This window comes from Hypomesus nipponensis, chromosome 19 (assembly GCF_054491055.1).
Source record: "Hypomesus nipponensis isolate SF chromosome 19, ASM5449105v1, whole genome shotgun sequence".
Classification (NCBI taxonomy): Eukaryota; Metazoa; Chordata; class Actinopteri; order Osmeriformes; family Osmeridae; genus Hypomesus; species Hypomesus nipponensis.
Genome location: NC_140379.1, coordinates 17,490,001 through 17,512,047, shown reverse-complemented (window position 1 = coordinate 17,512,047; position 22,047 = coordinate 17,490,001). Strand labels below are relative to the sequence as shown.

The 22,047-nt window shown below is 47.8% G+C and overlaps 1 protein-coding gene across 1 annotated transcript; it reads left to right on the top strand.

Annotated features, from left to right (window-relative positions):
- Positions 1 to 1,299: 1,299 nt before the first annotated feature.
- crispld2 (cysteine-rich secretory protein LCCL domain containing 2) lies at positions 1,300 to 14,999 on the top strand. Its single transcript, XM_084682739.1, has 15 exons — positions 1,300 to 1,444; positions 3,708 to 4,092; positions 5,533 to 5,651; positions 6,343 to 6,475; positions 8,201 to 8,316; positions 8,846 to 8,946; positions 9,058 to 9,264; positions 9,360 to 9,420; positions 9,497 to 9,563; positions 9,672 to 9,802; positions 9,943 to 9,986; positions 10,179 to 10,251; positions 10,563 to 10,638; positions 12,002 to 12,132; positions 13,145 to 14,999. Exons 2-15 carry the CDS (start codon positions 3,808 to 3,810, stop codon positions 13,194 to 13,196), a joined length of 1,596 nt encoding a protein of 531 aa, XP_084538865.1. The 5' UTR covers positions 1,300 to 1,444; positions 3,708 to 3,807; the 3' UTR covers positions 13,197 to 14,999.
- The last annotated feature ends 7,048 nt before the right edge of the window (positions 15,000 to 22,047 follow it).

Genomic DNA, 22,047 nt, shown 5'->3' with positions numbered 1-22,047 from the left:
CTCGTAGTGCGTCCATGTCGTCTCTGTGCCAGTGGTTCTAACTCGTTTTGAAGTGTTTCAGTACTGGACCCTGTTTGTGAGTGAGCTTTTCTTGTGACGCAGAGCCAAAGGAAGCCTAACAAACTCGGTTTGTCATCTGTGTCTTTAACAAACCAACCCAGCTGCCCCCTGTGTGGAGTCCCCTGTGGGCCCCCAGTATTTACACTGTCGTCTGATCTGGACCGAGCGGACAGTCTTTACATCTTAGGGTCTATGTCAACACTGAGGATGGCCTATACCGCATTCAAAGGCTCAGTGCTCCCCTGTATTGATATTCTAGTGAATGCTTGTACTTGTGTAGTCTGTGTGTTTGTACTGGAAGGAGATCTACAGTAAATGAGCTGGTGTGCTGTAGGTGTGCTGTGTTAGCACTGGGAGGTGTGTCCTAATGTTGCTACTGTGTTGTGCTAAATATAATGTGTCAAATGTCACTTGGAATTCCTCATTTGCTGGGAGCTTCTATACCTGGAGGTATTGCCAACAGTAAGGTGAGCTCCCCCTTAGTTATGTGTTCATCAGAGAGGATGGAGATGGGCCATAGACACAGCAAATAAATTAAAAGACAAAGACAGAAAGAGGTATTATAAATTCGATCATGAAGGTGAACTGCAGCTGAACTGTTTGCACATGCAGCCTCTTCGACCACGAGCAAAGGGCTGAACTTTTTTGTGGTGTTTCCACTGGTCAACATTCTTTACTTGTAACAGAGAGGAACATGTTTGTATTAGCTTCACAATAGGCAGCGACGAGAATGAAACATCAAATTATGATACAGAGAGGATTTGGTAGAGCTGATCATCGTCCGGTAACAATGTAGTGACTAAACTGATGAGCTATTGTGTGATGTGTGCAGTACTCTAATACAAAAGCACTACAGCCTTCACGTGAAAAAAAAGTTATTAACCTTTCCAGAAAATACTTGAGGTTTAGCGCCTGTGTATGAAAGTTAAGTTACCTTGCGCGTTATTTCGTAATTCTGACTACTGTCGCAGAGTAGTAAAAATCTGACTCAGAGAAAATTTAACTACGTGTTTTCTTCGTAATGGTTTACATACTTTGCGTTTTCATTTCGACATCACTCGTCAGCGCTTGTGATGCTTGCCAAGAACATAGCCTTCTTGAAAGGGGCTGGTTTGTGGGGGAGAGTAGGATGAATTAGGATTTTCTTTTCTTTTTTCATCTTCAAACTTCTTGACCGGGGTCTCCCTCACTATATAAGGCACTGAGGAGCTGCTGGAAGTCAGTCTGAAGTCACAAAGTTCCTCTAACCTGCAGAACCACAGCTACCGAGCCAAGCAGTCCAGCAGCAGTGGCCAAAGGAAAATAATCAATCTGCGCTGAGAAGAAAACTCTTGAAATTCCCCAAATCAACTTTGGATAATTTCCAGATTTACTAGCGATTGAGGTAAATATGATGCCTTACTTTTGGTTGAATTATGCAATTTAATTAATACTATATTGAGGGGAAGGTAATGAATAGTGATATTTCATAAAAATGAGTGCATTATTGATTATTCAACGCCATCACACACCGCCAAAATATATTTAGTACGTCAGTAATTTCAATAACGCTAGAACATTTAATTCCATATGTGGGTATTAAAGATGCATGAACTATTCTCAAGACTCCTTATCATAGTACAATGTATTTGTCTGACTCCTTGAGTGTCAAGGAAAATAGAGAGTGAGCACTTGAGGAGATGAAATGAATTCTAGCCAGACTTATTCACCAGCCAGTAAATGTATGTGCTAGTCATATGGGACACAAAATCCTTCTCACCATCCACTTGTGCACGGCTGGCATACATCCCAGTCTGTTCTTCCTCTTTTCTGCTGCCGTCAGAAAAATAAGACTCTTTAACAGTGGCGTTGCCACATACAAATGTGTACATCCACACAGAACTGTCTGAACCAAAGCAGTTATGGAGATGGAGTAGTATTTAAGAGCAAAGTCTGTGAGGTGTGGTTGTATTTAATAGTTGTGTTTTGGTATGATGCCTTCTCCCATAGCCTTGGGGGCAGTGGAGGACAGTTGTTGCAGAGACACCAGGTCAGGCTGCACCAGGTTCAACGCCCATGAGCCCATGTTTACGTTGGCCAGGCAACCTGAGTGTGTGTGAGAGCCCTCTCTGCACTGTCTGCCACCGGGGTATAAAATTCATGAGAGCGATGAGAAGGGCCCAGAAATAAAGGATGGTGGAGGCTTGGTGTGAGAAGGGCTGCAGGGGAGGGGGGGGAGGTGGAAGGGCTACCGGCTGGCTTCCAGCACCCCTTGGTCCATTGCTGGCACAGGAACAGTGTGTTGACATAGACCGGGCGTCAGACCTCATGCCGCCTTTCCAGGCAGAGAGGATAGAAGGATGCAGTGAGTGCTACGAGTGTAAGACCATGCTCCTCCTCTCATCTCCCCATCCCTCTCTCTCTTTCCCCTTCTGCTTTTGTTTTTGCCCCACCACCCCCCCCCCCCTCTCTCTCTCCATCTCACCCCATGTTTCTCTCTCCTACAGGGTAATTGGGCAGTCTTACTGTTTGTCATAATCTAGCCTTACTGTGACTGGGGCCAGTGCCCGTGGATGTCAAAGTTGAGCCTGCCTCAGATGATCTTGACCTCCTCTGTCTTGTGATTCTCAGTGTCCTCCTCTCTCCCTCTGTGACTGGTCTAATGAGTCGGACAGGTTGCCTAGAGAGTAGGAGTGATGAGGATGGTGAAAGTTCTGATGAGGACAAGCTTGTATTCTCGAGTCAATTCTGGGCTTTGAGCCCAGGGCCATGAACCTGGCTGATTGCTGTCTTTCTAGTGAAATTAAAAGTCACTCCAGTATCCAATGCTGTCAGGGAAAATGAACGACTTTAATTAAGCACTGTTCACGTTTACTGATAGGTTAGACGTCCAAAGCACAAATAAAACAACAAGTAATTAACAAAGACAAATTCCTAATGCAAGTCAATACCCATGCATTAGCACGGAGCTCAGAAATCCATAGAAGACTATCATTAGTCATGGCTATGGATCAGATTGGCCGTCCCTGGATAATTGCTGGATTCGTATTACGTTAAAATAGTCTTGGAGAGGATTTGGTTGAGCTGATGATCATCCGGTAACAATGTGGTGATGAGCAATTGTCTTATGGGAGCAGTACTCGGGAACAGAAGTACTTCACTTTCCTGTGGAGTGATACTGCTGGGTTACTAACCTTCCCAGTAACTTGTGGTTTGGATTGATGTCACTTCTGTGTCGGAGAGTGATGCAACATCCAGTTTAAGATGGATCCCTCTTGAGTGTGTCTGGTGTGTGGCAACCACCATCTCCAGCAAATCACCACGGCCGTCCTTCATACTGATGTTCGGCTGAGTTCTGCAGTGTCCCACTGTGTTTGACTATGCCCCGATTCACTCCGTTTGGAATTGCAAATGAGACAGAGGCAAAAGCAATTCAGATGTTTGCTACCCAGCATTCGGCGCCAGGGGTTGGGTGTGCGTGTGTGTGTGTATGTGTGTGAGAGCTGTGTTTATGCATGTGCCTGTGGGCCTGCTCATGTGCTCTGCTCTGTATCCTACCTTGTTGGCTGGTAGCCTCCCAGTGAGGCCGGCTCCCAGCGAGGCTGGCTCCCAGCGAGGTCGCCTCCCAGTGAGGCCGGAGGATCACAGAGGCTGTTTTCTCCCCACAGATCAGGTCTGCAGCACAGTGCAGCAGAGCTCACACAAGGCTGCCCACTGTTGTCCGCCCAGAGCCAGACCCAGAGCCCGCCTCACAGACCCAAGCCAGCAATGACTACCGTTGCCATGGCATGGCTGCCAGCCCTCTCCCTCAGCCTCTCCCTGGCTGTCCTGCTGCTCTCTGCCATGGACACAGCTGCCCTCTTCCTGCCAGAGTCGGCTGAGCTCAGGCAGTTGCTGAGCCGGTACCAGGATTCGGACCAGAACAGCACCGGCAACACAGTGGGCAGTAGGACCCGGCGGGCCATCCAGTGGTCAGACCGCGACGAGATCCTCCAACTGCACAACAAGCTGAGGGGAGGAGTCTACCCCACTGCCTCCAACATGGAGTATATGGTGAGACACACTGCACAGCTTCCCATGATAGCCCTTATCTGCTCTTGTCAGCTACCACCAACAGTCTAGCAATCTACAGAGCTCCGAAATCTCCGTCATACAAGTTTATGCGTCAAGGTGTAATTCATGGAACTGCGGACATGAACTATACCCTGTCATCAAATCTGATGTTTTAGCGATGAATTGGAATTGCTGGCTCTCCAAAGTCTATTTGGTCATATGAACCATAAGTGTGACATAAATGAATGCAGGGTCTGTTGACGTGAACTTGTCAGACACATGGTGCCCCACATCTAGGTGAGTGTTTATGGGCCCCGGGTCAAAGCTCCACCACAATGACAGGCTGGTGAATGGAGCACAAAGCCTTTCTCTCCCCATGGAAAAGATGAACTCATACCGAAGAGCTGTGCCAGCCAGCTTTCATAGTGGGATAGTTGCCCTGATCCTACACTAAATGCTGAGAAAGAGAGCGAGAGAGAGAGAGAGAGAGAGAGAGATAGAGAAAGACAGAATAACTGAGCGATGGTGGGTCAGGGGAGGACAGGGGGAGCGAAGGAGGCCGGACTGGCCCGCGGAGGAGTCGCAAATTGCTTAGTGGTGGAAGAGAGGTGGGGCGGAAGGGAGGGAAAGGGGTTACGGATGAGCGAGAAGAGGAGAGCTATGGCAAGCCATTGTGTACCGAGAACCATGGATGTTATTGAGAGAGACAATGTTTACAGAATGTGGTGGCCGGGCAAGTGGGTTCTAATGTACTTTGGACGGCCAGGCACGGGGGATTGTGGTTAATGTAGGACAGATGTAGCAGTGACCGTGTGGTGGTCTGTGTGACTGCAGCGTGGTTAGGAGAGCGGAGGAAGAGGCCCGTGTCCCTCCCCATCCTCATCCCTGCCAGGCCCCGGGAAAGCTGGCTAGCGCTGGACGCCCGGCCCAGGGCTCCAGCCTAGCGTGGGCTGTGAGCACTGGGTGTGTGGATGTGTATGTAGTGGTGACCACCAAGGGGCCTGGAAATTTACTGAGTTGCACTGTGAGGAGCCACACTGTGCAGAATCACTCCTCCCACCCCTCCCCTTCCTGGTGGTGAGAAGGGGCACAGATGAGGTGTCACCCCCCTGCCCTCCCACCTCTCCACAAGTAGAGAGAAACCCACTCAGGAAATGGGGCTAATTCTGCTGTGATTGCGGGGGATTTGCAGTGGACCAGAGCCAGACTCCCCTCACGTGTCCTGAGCGCCAGTTATTCTTGTGTCCGAGTCTTTGTCAGCTCTCCTGGTTGGAGGAGGAAGAGGGGAGGCCAGTGGCCTTACTTGCATGTACAATGCCATTGTTATTACACTGAGAAATCCTGAGCTGCGTTATAGTAAAGTTCATGCGCAATGTGTTGGCTTCCGCTGCATTGCTACTGTATCTGTATTGAAATGAATGTGTGTGTGTGTGTGTGCAGGTGTGGGATGATGAGCTGGAGCGCTCTGCCACTCACTGGGCTGAGGAGTGCCAGTGGGAACATGGACCTCAGGATCTGCTCATGTCAATCGGACAGAACCTGGCTGTTCACTGGGGCAGGTGAGACAACACACACACAAACACAAACACACATTGTACACTATGCATTGTGTCTGACTCGGAGAACGCTGTCATTGCATTTTCCTTTAGCGAGCTGCAAAGTTGCAACTTTTCCAATTGAATCTTTGTTTGCACGGCAACCTTTTGTATGTGGGTGTGCTCTAGTGTTCTGTGTGTGCTCATGCTGTCGCGGCCTGACAGTAGGGTTCTTTGTGTGTGCCAGTGGACAGCTCCCTCAGCAGGTGTCCTTCCAGGAATCTGCTCTCATTCTCACAGCCCCCTCCCCCTCACCCCACTCTCCCTCCACCGCTCTCCCTCTCTCTTCTGATGCCAGCACCGGCATTGACCTGTTTTTCTGCCTTCCTCTCCGCTGTCGGGCTGTGAGCTCAGCACTTTTCACTACCGTAAAAAGACATGTTTACAATGAAGGGCCATCATTGATTCGTCAGGCTGTGAAGGCACGTTTCGTTTATGTAATTCGATTCCAGTGGAGCTCCGGCTCTCTAGGGCTGGAGCTGAACAAGCTGCGGGTCCGTGTGCCGGATCAGAACCCGACTAAACAGCTAGGGGGCGCTGGGGGGCCAAAGCACCTAGAGGGGCCCGTCTCAGATCCCTGGATGTCCTCCTGACGTGCAGCTGGAGCTCTCTGTGCTGCTGAAGCAGGGTGTGACTGTGTGCCGCTGTCCTGCAGGTACCGCTCCCCAGCCTACCACGTCCAGGCCTGGTACGACGAGGTGAAGGACTACACGTACCCCTACCCCCACGAATGCAACCCCTGGTGCCCCGAGCGCTGCTCAGGGCCCATGTGCACCCACTACACCCAGGTGAGCCTCACCATCGAAGAGCACCCCCAGTGCTGGAGATAGACTGAAGAGCTCATGAGTTCGTGACCCGAGTTCTCTCAATCCTTCCTCTCAGAAAAGCAAGATACTCGAATCCTCCCTGGCCTCTGGGGATCTTTATGGAGCTTAGACTGTCTTTTACGCGTTTTCCTTTGAACTGCCATCGTTTATCTCCAAGGGTGAAGTCTGTGATGTCTGTCTGTCCATGTGGTTCCTCTTTAGACAGGTGGTGGAGGTGCACAGCAGATGTGGCCTTCATAGGTGATGCTGTCCGTTAGTCAGGGACTGTTCGATATAACAACAGGTGGCGAGCAGAACACTGGCTCACAACACAGGATGCACACCGGCCCAGGGTCAGTGTCGGAGACAGAGAGAGGCAGAAGTTTGGTGCCATTAAACGCGTCGAGAAGAGTGGAAAGTTTGACGAGAGAAAAAAAAGATTTCTGGAGAAAGAGCGAGGGAGTAAGCTGTAAACAGGAAAAGAGGGGTTTGGAGTGAACCAGTGGAGAGAGAGGAAGCGAGAGGGGGAAAACAGTAGGACAGGAGAAGATGGAAGGACAGAGAGAGTTGGCCTCCTCTCCCCATAGACTTTACTCAGAATCTTGGATGGGTTTGTGAAAACAGGCTAACCCTTCCCACTGTGTTGACAGTAAAGGCAGGTCAGTAGGATCTGGAGGCCATTCCCAGACACGCCAATCAGTGCTGTGCTTGACCTGGATCCCGAATGCAGGGAACAATGCCAAATACGGGCACCCTCTCCTCGTTTTGGTCTTTTGTTTCCTGGGAATGCTCGTTGATGTGGGAAGATGGTCCTGACCACTGCTGATAAGCTAGGCTAGCTCCTCGGTCAGCTATCACAGTCAGTCTTCAGGGTTGACAGGGATCCCCAACACCAGCTGCGTCTCTCACCCCTTCTGTGGCTGTTTGTGAGTCTATGCTGAGTAACTGACTGAAGTCTGAACGGCTCCTTGCCTCCGCTTGGCCCAGGAACGGGATGCACATTCCTGAAAGGGAGGGAGGGAGGGGTGATTCAGTGAGAAAGCTACAGAGGAGAAAAGTGGAGTTGTATTTTTGAAACACACTGTACAGTAACAGGAAGTTAGCACTGTGATCCCATGTGTAGAATGCCAGACTTGTTTTCAATTGGTGCTATAGCTTGACATTCAACGAGCCGTACTATTGACAGAGGAAGTGGTCCTACCAAGAGTTCACTTTGTTCGATCCAAATGACCGTGATCATTTATTTATCCTGCCGAAGGGGACCCGGAGAATGATCACAGAGTGTCACAGGAAACAAACTGTGGTCACACTCCAGGTGCGTCTCCTTCCTCTGACTGGGTCTGAATGAAAGAGCGGTCTCTTCTCACGGCTCCTCCAGCCCCTACGGCCCCGCGGCCCCATCAATCTGGCCCTGCATGGGAGCCACTTCCTGTGGCCACACTGACAGATCTATGAGGGGGAGAGGTGTACAGAGAGAAAGAAGGGGAAACAGAATGGTGGGAGTTCTCAGGTCTACTGTAACATAGTGCTTCCTACCGCCCTTTGAGCCTCTCTCTCAGACTGGCCCCTTGCTAAACCTCAAGTCGAAATACTCTGCGTGCATGACATTCGTACATGTAGTTACATAATACCTCCATAAAGGTCCTGCTGGTGTGAACAGCCTTGCATGGGGACGTGTGGTGACTCCAGTGTTGTCGTTGTCTGCAGCTGGTCTGGGCCACCACGAGCAGAGTGGGCTGTGCCGTGCACCTGTGTCCAAGGATGAACGTGTGGGGAGAAGTCTGGGAGAACGCTCTCTACCTGGTCTGCAACTACTCCCCCAAGTAAGACCAACACTCTCCTCTCACATCCGTCCAGAGGTCCGCCCCTCTGGTGTCTGGCGGCCTGTTTACGGTCTCCTTCCTGTCCGCCACATGCTGTGGGCTGTGTGTGGAGCGAACCCCAAACCCCAGTCAGCTCACACGGAACAATGTGAATTTTTTCGCTGTTATGTTCCTGTAAACGTTTTCCTAAGAGGGCGCAGTAGGTATGACACATTGAGGCCATGAGAAATTCCATTCCCCTCGTTAGAATACAACAACAATGAAGGAGAAGGAAAGACCAACAGGCCCAGAGGAGTCTCGTGTTCCAGACAGCCCTAATGACTTAATTGCTAGCGGAACAGCGGGTCGTATTTTCACTAGTTTGTCGGACAGTTTTAAGAGCGAGTGCGTGCCCCAGGATTGTGTGTGTGTGTGTGTAGGTGGGTGATAATGTGAAGAGGGCGTACGGATCATTGCGAAGCTCTGTGCCCAGCAATGCTCGAGTCGAATCTTTTGCTGAGTCATCCTAAACACCGGTTTCCGTCTCCAGGGGCAACTGGATTGGGGAGGCTCCCTACCAACATGGGCGCCCGTGCTCCCAGTGCCCCCCCAGTTATGGGGGAGGATGCAGGGATAATCTCTGCTACAAGGGTGAGCACACACTCCTTGGGGTTTCCATTGTGACGGAGCTGTCGAGAAAGTGACAAAGTCGTTTGACATTTCCAGCTGCTTTCTGACCCGCTGCTTCTCTGTGTGCCTCAGGAGCCTCTCAGCGCTCAGAGACAGAGGACATGAACGAGGTGGAGAAGGCCCAGGTGCCCATTCCCCCGCGGACCACCACAGTCAAACCCAAACCCAAACCCAGGCCTGCTGCTCCCAAAAAGCCCTCATCTCCCAAAGTGTCTCCCAACCCTAGATCCTCCTCCCCCAAGCCCTTCACCCCTAAACCGGCCGGCAGCACCTTCCTGGGTAAGTGACACGTGAATCTCTGAAGAAACTGTGGAATGAATCTACGTCTGGATTCGCGGCACGATTTCAAGGATTTGCACGCTTTTATTTTGCAGCTCAGAACATCAAGTGTGAGACTAGAATGCGTGACAAGTGCAAAGGAGCAACATGTAACAGGTCTGTGTTTGGTTTGCTCTCACTGTTAGTATGTTTGGTTCTCAGCCCATGCCTAACCTTCCTCATCTCTCTACAGGTTCAACTGTCCTGCCAACTGTCTGAACAAGAAAGGCAAAGTGTGGGGGACCCTTTTCTACGACGTGGTAAATATTCATACAATATAGAACACAGCCTTTCTCGACACACCATCACACTGTATGCAATGGACTCTGTTCTAGGTATTGATATTGTGTGTACTTTTGATGGTTCAGCAATCCAGTATTTGTCGCGCTGCGATGCACTATGGCATCATTGATAACAGCGGAGGTCTGGTCGACACCACCAGGAAAGACAAGCTTCCATTCTTCGTCAAGGCCACAAAGAATGGCGTCGAATCTTTTAGGTAAGATATTTCTGTCTGTAAGATATTTCTGCCGTGATACTTAGGTCCTCTGAAGTATTGCAGTCTACGAGGCAACACTGATGCAATATAAGTGCAACAAGGGATTTTCTTGCCTGACTGACTGACATCTTTCTCTACAGTAAATACAAGCCTGGCAATGCGTTTGTGGTGGCCAAAGTGGAAAGTAAGTCAAACAGTGTTTGTGTAGATGAAGTGGAGCACAGACTTTTTTATGACACTGTGCTTAATGTCTGGTGCAGATGGTGATGATGTGCTCCTCCCCTCTCTCCCTGTCTCTCTCTCTCTCTCTCTCTCTCTCTCTCTCTCTCTCTCTCTCTCTCTCTCTCTCTCTCTCTCTCTCTCTCTCTTCCCCCAGGACAGTCTGTGGACTGCTATGCCACCGTGGCAGAGATCTGCCCATTCAAGAGGCCCTCTTCCAACTGCCCCAGGTGCCCAGCTCACGCCCACTGTGTTCACTCACTGAGCAGAAGGAAATAGCTGCTTGATGACACACCTTGTACATAAGCCCTGCATTGTCATCACCTATGGGAGTGAATTGTATCATTTATAGAGCAGGCAGTTTAGTGACACCAGCCAACAACTACAAACACTCATGACATGATATTTCTATAGCATACGTCATTGACATGATATTTCTGTAGCAGACATTATTGACACGCTATTTCTGTAGCAGACATGATTGCATGGTCATCCGCGCCTGTGCTCTTTGATACTAATTCATACTTTTAATGTTCCACAGAGTTCTCTGTCCGGCCAACTGTAAGAGTGAACCTTCCTACTGGGCGCCTGTGATTGGCAACAACATCTACACAGATGTAAGTGCTGTACCTGTTCCCCCTCCTCAATGAGGACCGCATGTCCTGCTCAGACCTCAACGTGACCATGTTCGCTAGCCATGAACACCGAGGGTCTCCGAGGTCAAGCGGTTCATGTCCTCTGGGCCTGCTTAGCTCCTACAGACAGACAGACCTCAGTGTGCCAGTGTTCTCCCTGGAGATGCTCCTCTGAAGCTGTGAGCTGATTTATGCTGGGCAGCACATGAGTGTGGTCTCGTCCCCTGGACCATAAGAGACCATGATGTCTTTGTGGTGGGAGAACCCAGAGAGCGGCCTCCAAACAGCAGTGTGAACATTTTGGGAATGGGAACCATGGTGAGCCCAGGCCCGTAATGTGTCTCCCAGTGCCGGCCTTGACCACACACAGCTGCTTGGCCTTGGCTGGCTGAGAACTGGCCCAGGAACGTGCCTGAGGCCTGGGCCTAGTCCTGGAGGAGAGAACCTTTTGAACGAGCAAGGAGGAATGAGACAGGGCACACCAATAACCCGTCAGGTTACCCGTGTGAACAGATGGAAGTGAGGTTTGACACAATTACTCAGTTGTTACAGCGTTGGATTTGTTACAGCACATTACAGTATGTTGGCGCTTTTTTCTTGGTTGAGCTTTTGACGTGTTGGACATGTTTCGAGAGGAAACTCTTTTTCGATTTGCAGGGTCCGAGCGTGATTCTAGCTTTAACACTCACAGCATCAGCACCAGCCAGCAACTACAGCTGACAGTAGAAGGAGTTCAGGAGTAAAGTAGAGTACACTTACAGTGTGGTGCTGCTGGACTGACTGCAGGGGTTGGCTGAAGGCCAGCAGGCAGATATATGCAGCTTGGCCAGACTGAGCTGCAGAGCTGTTTGTCAAGTGAGCTGTGGAGGAGTGTGGCCTGTGTGAGGAATGACCAGAGAACTGAATGAACCCTCCAGGGGGGTGATAAGGGCCCTGGGCTGACACGCACTGGAGCCAGGCATGGCGGTTCAGACAGGAGTTAGACCCTCACATTGTGCTGTGTCACTTGGCACTGCGCCGTTGTTTTTTTTTTATTGCTGTTAGTGATAGTGTAGGTTGTGATTGGAATGGGAATTTCTCATTTACATTTGACATTTGTAGTCATTTAATAGACGCTCTTATCCAGAGCGTCTATCCAGAGCGTCTAACAGTAAGTACAGGGATATTCCCCCCGAGGCAAGTAGGGTGAAGTGCCTTGCCCAAGGACACAGCGTCATTTTGCACGCCCGGGGAATCGAACCGGCAACCTTCTGATTACTAGCCCAATTCCCGTTCAGCCACCTGACTCCCATAGAGCTCTTGAGGAGTAGTAGATAACCCTCTTCACTCCCCCCTTGTCCATCAGAACTCCAGTATCTGCAAAGCTGCCATCCACGCAGGAGTCATCAAGGCTGGCGGAGGTCATGTGGACGTTCTGCCTCTGGAAAAGAAGAAAAGCTACGTGGGAGTCCTGAAGAACGGCATTCAGTCTGAAAGGTATGCCCTCTCCTACACCATATAGTACCCCTTCAGCAGTCCTCTCCTCGGCCACCCCTCCCCTGTCAGTCTGTGGCCCGGGCCGGTTGTGCACAGCTCAGGCACGGAAGCCCTTACGGCCAAGTCCATGTTTGGCACGTAGGGGTGCAAGAGTAATGGTGTGGTTTTGCATGCGGACGGGCCACACATGGACTCTTTGCTTACTTTACCCAGACATTTCAGTGGAGTGTGCAAGGGGCGGCAAAGCCAAAATCAGCTGAGCCTAAGTACTGTGAAATCTGATGCTAGAATCAAGAGGCCTTCACGGCAGGAGCCTCCTCGCCTTGATGTGATCCAGTACAGGGAGGTCTGTATTGACAAGCCGTGGGGAGCAGGGCAGACCGTGTGGGACAGACTGACACTCGCCTTATTTCTTACTGCCATCTGAGATGACAGAGACTTGAGGAAGTAGGGGGGAGGTAGCTGGGGGGGAGGGGAGGGGCGGCAGTAGGACGTTTGGACAGGTTTCTATTAGGAGGAAGTAATCACAGCCTCTCCAGTTACCCCAGGGAATGGGTGGAAAAGCTATTGGAGGCTGAGTCAGTAGTTCCCTATGTAGATAATGACCCCCTGTTGGATGCCAATGGGACTGGCCTCGTCCTGACATTAGTTAGCATGGCAGGCCTTCAAGGCCTCTCCACTAATGAAGTAGGAAGAAAAAGTCATCAGGCCAGGCACAATAGCCTTATGTAGTGGTTGTTGGAAAAGTCAGGAGCTGAAGCCACGGGTAACAATGAGCCAGTGTAGAAGTCATGTTTCCACCTACGTACATGTCCCATGATTACCCTGCTTCGCAACGGTGCTAGTGAGCTTGAGTATGGGCCACTGGTGCTTATGCAGGAAAACTTGAACTGGAGTTCAACACCAACACACAAATGGATCCGATTTGAACCTAACATCATGGATTTAGTAGCAGTGTTCTGTAGTTGTATGAGTGAACCCTGACATGTCCTTCTCCCTCTCCCCCCTGCAGTAAGACCAACACTGAGGGTGGCTCATTCCGGGTCTTTGCTGTAAGGGAGTGAGTCGCTGTTTATCAAGGGCCTCACACCCACTCTTCCAGCGACAAACAAGGCTTTGGGGTCTGCTCTCAAGAGACAGGAAAGGCCGGCAGGTTTGATGCCGTCTCCAGGGCAACACATCTGTCTGTCTTCGAGCCCCGCCCTAGGTGGAAGCAGATATTCTTCTTGAACTAACAGACCCGTCTCCCTCTCTGCTAATAAATAGTAACCCAATGCTACAAGGCAGTGGCTAAAATCACAATGGAACATTCTGTCTCTTCTCCTTTTCAACTTCAGATGTGGATATTACTCTTCTAAGATGCTGAGCAGTTAATGAAATATGCTGTGCAATATCAAGACACATCAAACAGCTGGTGCTGAATTATACAAGTCTTGACAGTTGCAGCTTGATTTCAAATCAAATATGTATATCATATTTTATAGAAATAAAATTGTTATATTGAATGTTTCTATTTTAAAAGCAAATCATTGGTCTCCATACACAGGAATGTTTATTGACACTGTATTTAATCCTTCTGTACAGAGTTTAGGTTTATGTTTTAATGTCATGGTTTTTTACTTTTTTGTTTTGTTCATGTTATATTTGGTAGCCTATTCTGTTCTTTTACTAAAAAACTTTTGCTTTAGGCTCTGATACTTGAGTTAGTTTATGGATGGCAGGCTTTCTTCTTGAAGTAGACAGACAGACAAACAGACAGACAGACAGAAAGACAGATAGACAGGTAGACAGATAGACAGATAGACAGATAGACAGGTAGACAGACGGAAGCACAGAAGGGCAGCTTAGGAAGGGAGGGAAACAAGGGAGGGAGGGAGGGCAAACCTCCAAGGAAAAGAGGTGTTTCCTGAAGAAAGCTGGTAGTGCCTCCAGTGTCAATAACGTGCAGCCGATCTGGTGAAGGAGGAAAAACATTGCAAAAATCTTCTGTCTATGTGACCTCAAGAGGCAATGGGTGCAAGTTTGGGCTGGGCCTTTGAAAGGACTTATCCAGAATATTCACATTTCATTCATGTTCTTTTTTGAGAAAATTAGAACGTCTCTCCCTGTATTTATTGAATCTTTTTTCTACCCCACTCTTCTAGTAACATTGTACTTGATTTCATATTTTCTGTAGATTTAAGCGGTCCCCGGCCAAGACAGGTGAATGTGTAAATGTCCATTGTAGGTATAGGGTAGTAGGGTCATTTGTTGTGTGCGAGGATTGTGAATGTGTGAGCCTATGGTTCTCATCAACAGCTTAGATCAAGTTACCATTCGTGCACTTAGGAATGATTTGTCAAATACTCTGTGCTCACAGTGCACAGATCCTTTTCAGATACTCACACACACGGACGTTATAGAAAAGCACTTATCTTGGAGGCACGCACGGGCGTATTTCAGTTGGAGAAGTCTGGCGATGTCCTTCTGACTGTTGAAATTCAGTTTTGGACTTCATTGTCATGTGAGTGAAGTAGAAACGGTGTAAATGTGCAGACTTTGTTGGTCTGTTGATGGGAGACTCTGTGTGGATAGAAAGATACATGATAAGAAGCAAAGCCACCATTATGAATCCCCATCAACTTCTCCTTTTCATGCTTAAACCCTCTCTGATTGGTTATGCTACCTCAGTTCTATCGCCTTGGTAGGTAAATAATAAATGAGGAATCTTATTGGATTGTACAGCTGTGGGAATTGTTTGTAAATACAATGATCTGTGTTTTCTTCCTGTATAAAAAAGTATAATTTGTTTTTATGGTTTTATACATGCATTCGATGGGTTTTGTACTTTTTGCACAATTTGGAAATAAAGTGAATGAAATATTGAATCACCCCTGTTTTTTTTAATGCAGTGCTGTCAGTTATGAAATACACCTTTTCTCAGATCACACGATCTGTCAGGTTTAACAGGGCCATGAAAGACTTCAATCACCACAACCATGAGGGAAATGGAGAGCCAGGCCACACACGATTGGTCCATATTGTCTTTGGAAGAACATCACTGACCACAAGTAAAATGAGGTTCAGACATAATGCAGGAATGAGGTGGAACAAGTTAAAACTACTACACTCTTTTTCAGGATATAGGCTTCATGAATGTAGGCATGTTGACCTTTATTTTGACTTCCTAGCATGGTGTAACCAAGCTGAATTAGTTAAACTCCTTAGTATGCCGCCCTACCCGTGTAATGAAATTATTATCTTTTTGGCAGCTGGCTGAAGGTGTGTTTTGCTTGAATCAGAGGAAGTTCGCACCCAAGTGTCGACAAGGGAGGGAGGAAGCAATATGGATGAACATCGTAATGACATCTGTTGCAACTAGTGCACAGTGCCTGTGATGCAGTTGGTGATTAAGATGTCAGTGAGACACACAAACGCAGTTTCCGGGACCTATTGATAGATAGTGCACAGTGCCCATGACAAAGTAGGTGATGCCAGTTCTTTTCAGTGGCTTTGGTACCCACATTTCTCAGATTACAATTGAGATTCTCAAAAGATCAACTGCTTATGTCATGTTGATCAAAATGTACTATATTGGTTCTCTGTTAAATTGTCCTACCCCCACCAACATCTAGACATTTAGTTCATAATATAAGTCATTACATGCACAATGGTTGAGCCATAGTATTACATGTTATATAAAGAGAGACACAGACAATGGCAAGGCCAGTCATAAAAAAGATATGAAGAAATATGCATGCAAGAAATATTTCTAAACAGCCATGAATCGTTCAGTACTGTATCTACTATGTTCAACTCCTCTGAATCCTACTGGCTGCCATGCTGAGATCCAGCCTCTTGAACTGGCTGGCTGAACCATGCCTGGGTGGCTGTCTTCAGGCTGATTAACATCTGGCTGATAGCTGTTTTACTCCCAATCAAGTTGAAGTGTGCCTCTCCCTCGGCTGAGAGAGCATTCACTTTGAATGTTGGCACCAGGCTTGTACTTTAAGCACCACACACCACTTTTAACGTGCCATAATATTTTCCCAAGTAATTCTCAAACTGGAAAATGGATGGTAAACAATTGACTGTACTGTATTGGAAACTGCAGTGACTCCCTTCAACTGAACAAAGCCTGTATTGCCCTATGTCCCTGTCCTCGATTATTTGCTGAATCAGACACTCCAACTTGTCATCTTTCCCTCTCTGTATCATCTCTGAACAAAAACACTAGACAGATAGTCCCCAGGCTGTGGAATCTGCTTTTCATTATCTGACCGCATGCAGTCTTCTGTGCTACATAAAGCCCAGCTGTGAGTGTCTGTTCTGGATGGTTCTGGACTGGGCTGAGTAGCTGGAGGGAACTGCAGTGAAGTCTCAGGCTGTTTAAAGACCAGCAGGGGTCGGGAAACAAGCAGGCCTCTACTGTCTCGTACTGTAACTCTGACACGAAGGCTCCACAACAAACAGCAGCAGGGCGTGTCGGAGGAACAGGCTGCCTCAGCACCTCTGGCCCACCACAGCACCACATCAGCAGCAGCTTTATCGACCAGCTGCTGTCTGGAAGGAGTCGGGAGTGAGGCCACGTTGACTCCACTGGACCTAGCGGATGTTCCTTCAGATCTTTGCCCCAACCCCGTTGTGTGTGTGTGTGTTGGTGGGGGAGGAGAAGCAGGACTGTGGCTCTACATCAGTTTAACATGTTAGGTTGTATAGGCTTCTTCACTCTGGCAGGGGGACTGCCAACGGAAACCAGCCTTTTGGCTATCATTGGGCGCATTTACATTTTAATGTTCATTCATGTACACTGTCCCTATTGATCAAATCAATTGAAATTGAAATGGAAAAAATGGAATCTGGCAGTCTTTTGGCTATGTCTCCCTGTCCACAGTGTTGTATGGTGTGGTGTGGGATGTGAGTGAGTGTGGAGCCAGAGGGGCAGTTTGTTTGGAGATGAAGCTTCGATGAGTAACCAGGTCACACAAGAAGCCCAGCCTGAAGACGTCTGGGTTATCACCTCACATTGTCATAAAAATGTACTGTCCATAAGATCTTTGTTACAGGCACAGAGGGATAGTTCACTCCAATACCTTAAATACAAATGTTTCCTCTTAACTGGAGTGCCATTTATCCATTGAGATTGTTTTGGTGTAAGTTGTCAAGTTTTGGAGATATCAGCTGTAGATGTCTGCCTTCCCTTATTATTTGGAACTGGATGGCGATTGGTTTGTGGGGCTCGAAGCGCCCAAATATACATTTGAAAAAGGTGTGAGCAGTTCGGTAGAAAGAAAATAGTTCCTACATGGAACTATCCCTTTAACACTTTGGATGGTGCCCCAATGAAGTAGCTTTTGCAGTCACAGGGCTCTGGTCAATACAGGAAATTCATATTTCAATATGTCAGGATATGGCAGGGAGTGGCAGTCAACAAGTCAGTGCTATGGTATGTGTTGATGGCCGGCTGCCTTTGTTTTCAATTGATCCTAAAATAAAACTATGTATCACTGGCCAATCATTGGACTCCGGAATATCTGCCAAGTCTTGTAGAATCAAGTCCTGCAGAATCTCTCTCACACTGATCTTCTAGTCAGCATCTGCCTGGAACCTGGGAGTTATTTCTGGGGAAGGCATGAGCAGCAATTACATGAATGAAGTCATTCGTAAAGAGCTGAGAGAGGAAGAAGTCTTTGTGGCGGATGCACCTCTGGGCCTCCAGGATACGCGGGCTGGTGTCAACCTCCTGTTTTCTATCCAAACTTAATGGAGCTTCACTCCAGTGTGATGAGGTCCCATTGGTAGGGTCTGTAGTCCTACAGAACAGCACCAAACAAATACATTGCTGTGCTGAGTCGTTAAGTGTGCATGCTCCTTGCTGTTTACTGACACTGTCACTGGCCCTCCTAACTGTCCAGCACTGTCAGGTCCTGCTGCAAATAGTCAGGAGGCTCCAGTGTCCATGAATGACCATAAGCCACATTGCAAAAGTTCTCCGATTGCTTGGACTCACTCACATAATTTCACTGTCAGGAACCTCTATTCACTGTGTTCTTTCCTGTCAAATCAAAATCATACAAATAACGAAATTGCTTCCAGACAATCCCAGGGTAATTATTCAATCTCTAATTTATCGTCAGATGGCCCATGACTGGCGTGCTCTGTACTACAAAACCTTCCCTGTAGTGCTCAAGGTTGTTCTGTCTAAACATGGACTTGATTACATGTACAAGTCAGCAGCATTGTAACATACAGCACATTTGATTAAAACGACATGATTTACACTAATTGGACTTCACCCACTAACTGGGATGTCTGAAATGTGTGTTTATCCCCAGGCCACAAGAGAAGAGAAGCAGCTGCGCGGCTGTGACAGCACGAAGGCCTTGCATCTGTGAAGGGAGTTGTTTATGGGGCGTCGGAAGGTGGGGAACTGGGTTAACAAAGTACACGCACACAGCACGCACAGAGCTCCACGATGATCAGGACAGACCCCAAACACTATGCAGGCCCAAGATTGTCAACTAATATGACAGGTCTGATAAATGGTGAGGGTGTTTTTCCAGCCAGGGGGACAGATAGAACAGCATGTGGTTTTCAGAAAAATGGGGGTCTGTTGGGCTAAAGTTGTGTGGGAGGATGCTGGATTTAGGAGTTGGGGGACTAAAAACCGAGGAATGTGGAAACGTGGCTGATAACTGGAAGATATCTGACCTGCTTCTGCTTATCACCACTGTGAGGTGCTGTTTCCAAATCCTCGTAGGACATCTTAATCATGGAGTGAGGCAGAGGCGTAAGTCTATGGGGGGACAAGGGGACACGTCCCCCCAATATTTGATCATACTGTATGATTATGTGGACAATGTCCATGTGACTGCTAGCACGTCTTTCTTTCCAGCTCCGAAAATATAAAATCCTGCCAGGTCCATTTCCCAATCCATTCGACTGGCCTTACACTATACATTAACAAACCTTTTTTTCCTGAAATCCATATCATGTTTTCCCTATACCTTTGTACTCTTGTGCACCGTCAATGAGTGAGTTAAGAGCGCAAAATCAGACATTTGGCACATATTTTTGGATTTTTAATATCTGGCAAAAATATTTGGCTAACATAATCCCTTAGATAACGACTAAGTGAATTTTACTAGAATTTTGAATTGTAGAATTAGTGTGAATTTAGATTGCAATACTATACAGCTTGTGTGAATGGGACTTTTGACAAGCTAGCCAACAACATTCAGACTCTGACTTTTATTTTGATTACAAAGATGTCTGTATGCGCCAACACAGAAGTTCCACAGCTATCCCCCCGATGTGTGATTGACTATTTCGCCCTTGGAGTGAGTAATATCTATGTGCCGCTCTGACACTATCCTGGAGTGTGCCTAGATTTGAGTAGCGAATGACATCTCTACATCTACACTTGGCTCGTTAAATACTCTTTTCTAGTCACTGCTGTGACAGGGTAAAGGGAAGGGTCACTGAGGGGTGAAGGTGAAGGGCAGCGTGTGTGTGTGCGCGTGTGTGTGTGTGGAAGGGGGCCGGGGGTTCCCCAGAACAACATGAGCAGAGGAAACCCGGGATGCCTGGGCTCTCTTGGGGTGTCATTAAATCACCTGCAGTCTGTAAAAGTCATCATGGACATTCCCAGTAAACTCAACACAGCAGCATGGCGGACAGCCTCATCTGCAGAAGCACACACCACATGTCACCATCCCCTGCACAGCTTCACCAGACAGCCACCTTGTAGCCTTCCGACTGTACTGGATTGTATCCGTCTTTGCTTTTCTATGGTTTCCTCTGTCTTGATCCAACGCACAGTCCCAGTATGAGCTGTGGAAGACAATGCACACAAACACAAGGGCATGTGGTGCGATCTGGGGTTGGAAATGATGGTGAGAGGAACACTGAATTGCTTCACTGAAATTATTCTAAGGGAAAAACTATGCTTTGAAGGCACTGAAAACAAATTAATTTGATGAAGCTTTGCTGGTTGAATGACTCACTCCCTGCAGCTAGTTAGTTTGATGTATTCTTTTCTGTTGTGTTCACCATAAAAGCAACTCTCTTTGAATTACAGGCTCTGTCCCCGAGGGAGTTGGTGTGAATAGTGGCCCAGATCAAAGCCACCCGCGGCGCTACATGGCAACAAAGACTGTCTGTCAAAGGACTGATGATGAGTCTGTGGTGTTGCTGCGTAGTCAGTCAATGCCGACTGGAAGTACAAAACAAACACACCCTAACAGTTGCCGGGACTTGTGTGTACGCGTATGGAGCGATAAGACCCTGTTATGTGTTCTTTGTTTTACCACTCAGAAATAGTCATTCCGTTTTTTTCCCCCTCAGTGACGCACTTCCATGCTGGGAAGAGTCTGCCGAAGGTTCACAGCCCAGTGATCAAACAATATACTGTATGCTTCATCCAGTAGGCAAGCACTCAGGGTCGCCAGCTTCGGAATCCTGAGCTGGGTGGCAAATCTATGTTGTTATTCGAAACATACCTGCCTCACATTGAGGAATAGATGTGCGTGCTGAAAGATTTACATCCCAAAAGCCATCCATTATACTGAACTGCCCGGTTGTGAGTGACCAAATACCTTGTTGTTCCCCCTAGCTTGGACTCCTAGCTGCCCCTAGCTGGGAAGAATGGGACACGGTGGCACTGTAGACTTACATCACCAGGTTGGTGACCTCTCTGGTTGCTGTGACGACTTGTGGCTGGGTTTTAAGAAGGTGTGTGATGGATGCTTGGTGCTTTATCGTAGCCATATGTCTCCAGGACCCCTGGGAGATTTAGAGGGGAGACAGGGCCTTAGGATGAGTCCTGAAAGATGGGCTCTGACCACAACACTACCTCCCTATCCCCATCCATCCTTTAATCCACTCCCCTCCGGAACGGGTCTCTTCAAAGGGCTCCCCATCGCAGGCATGTTTGACTAATGAGAGGGCCCATGCATTAAAATTACGTAAATGCCCTCCCAGTCAAGCAGTCTAAACAAAGTAAAAAGACACAGGGAGCCCCTTCACCCACAGCCAAACAAAGAGCACAGTCATACGTACACTCACAACATTGTTTTTTACTTCGACATCACACACAGACGCCCGTTTCCATGATGAAGCCTAATATTCCTCGGCTGCTTTGTATACAGGGAAAGGGTTATTGATCCCCTGTATGGACATGTACAAGCCATTTGGAGCGGTGGTGAGAAGCAAGTGTTGTGCTGGGAGGAGTTAAGGGAGGAATGGAGAGATGAGGCGAGGTAAACAATGCTTTAGAGGGAGCGGTATTGTATGTTTAAAGAGCTCTGTCCTCAGAGGAGTTGAACTGGGAAGGTGCCAAAGGCAGCTGTTTAGGCTAAGCTCTAGTTTGTTGTAGTACTCTGACTGAAAGGCATTCGGACGATGGACTGAACTTAACCCACTAAAGAATCCTCCAGCTTCCTCAAGAGTGTGGTGTCCTCACAAGAATGTAAACATTCAGATTAATACAGCATAAAGACTGACTGGTCAAGATGAAATAGGATGTTACTGTATGTTAGTCAATATCGACGATGGATGTAGATGGTGGAGAAGCGTAGAGCAGATTGAACCTAAGGTTACTTCGGGTCTGGAGCCTGTGTTCTAGTGAAGTCTCTTCCACCTCAAGTATTTTGTACCCCCCCAAAAAGTGCATGAGTAACAGGACAAACTAACCCAATTATTAGAAATCCACATTAGATGTAAAATTCACACAAACTAATGACAAAATAATATGTTTTACTGTCTGAACAAAGAATTAAGCAAATTATGGATTATCAAAAAATAAGAAGTATTGTTTTTTATTATGGGATGTTCTATTAAATAAAACACCCACACATAAAATAAAAATTAGCCGCTCTGCATTTTCAAGGATATACGTGTTGCATTGATTAAAAGTTAGTTAGTATATGAAAATAT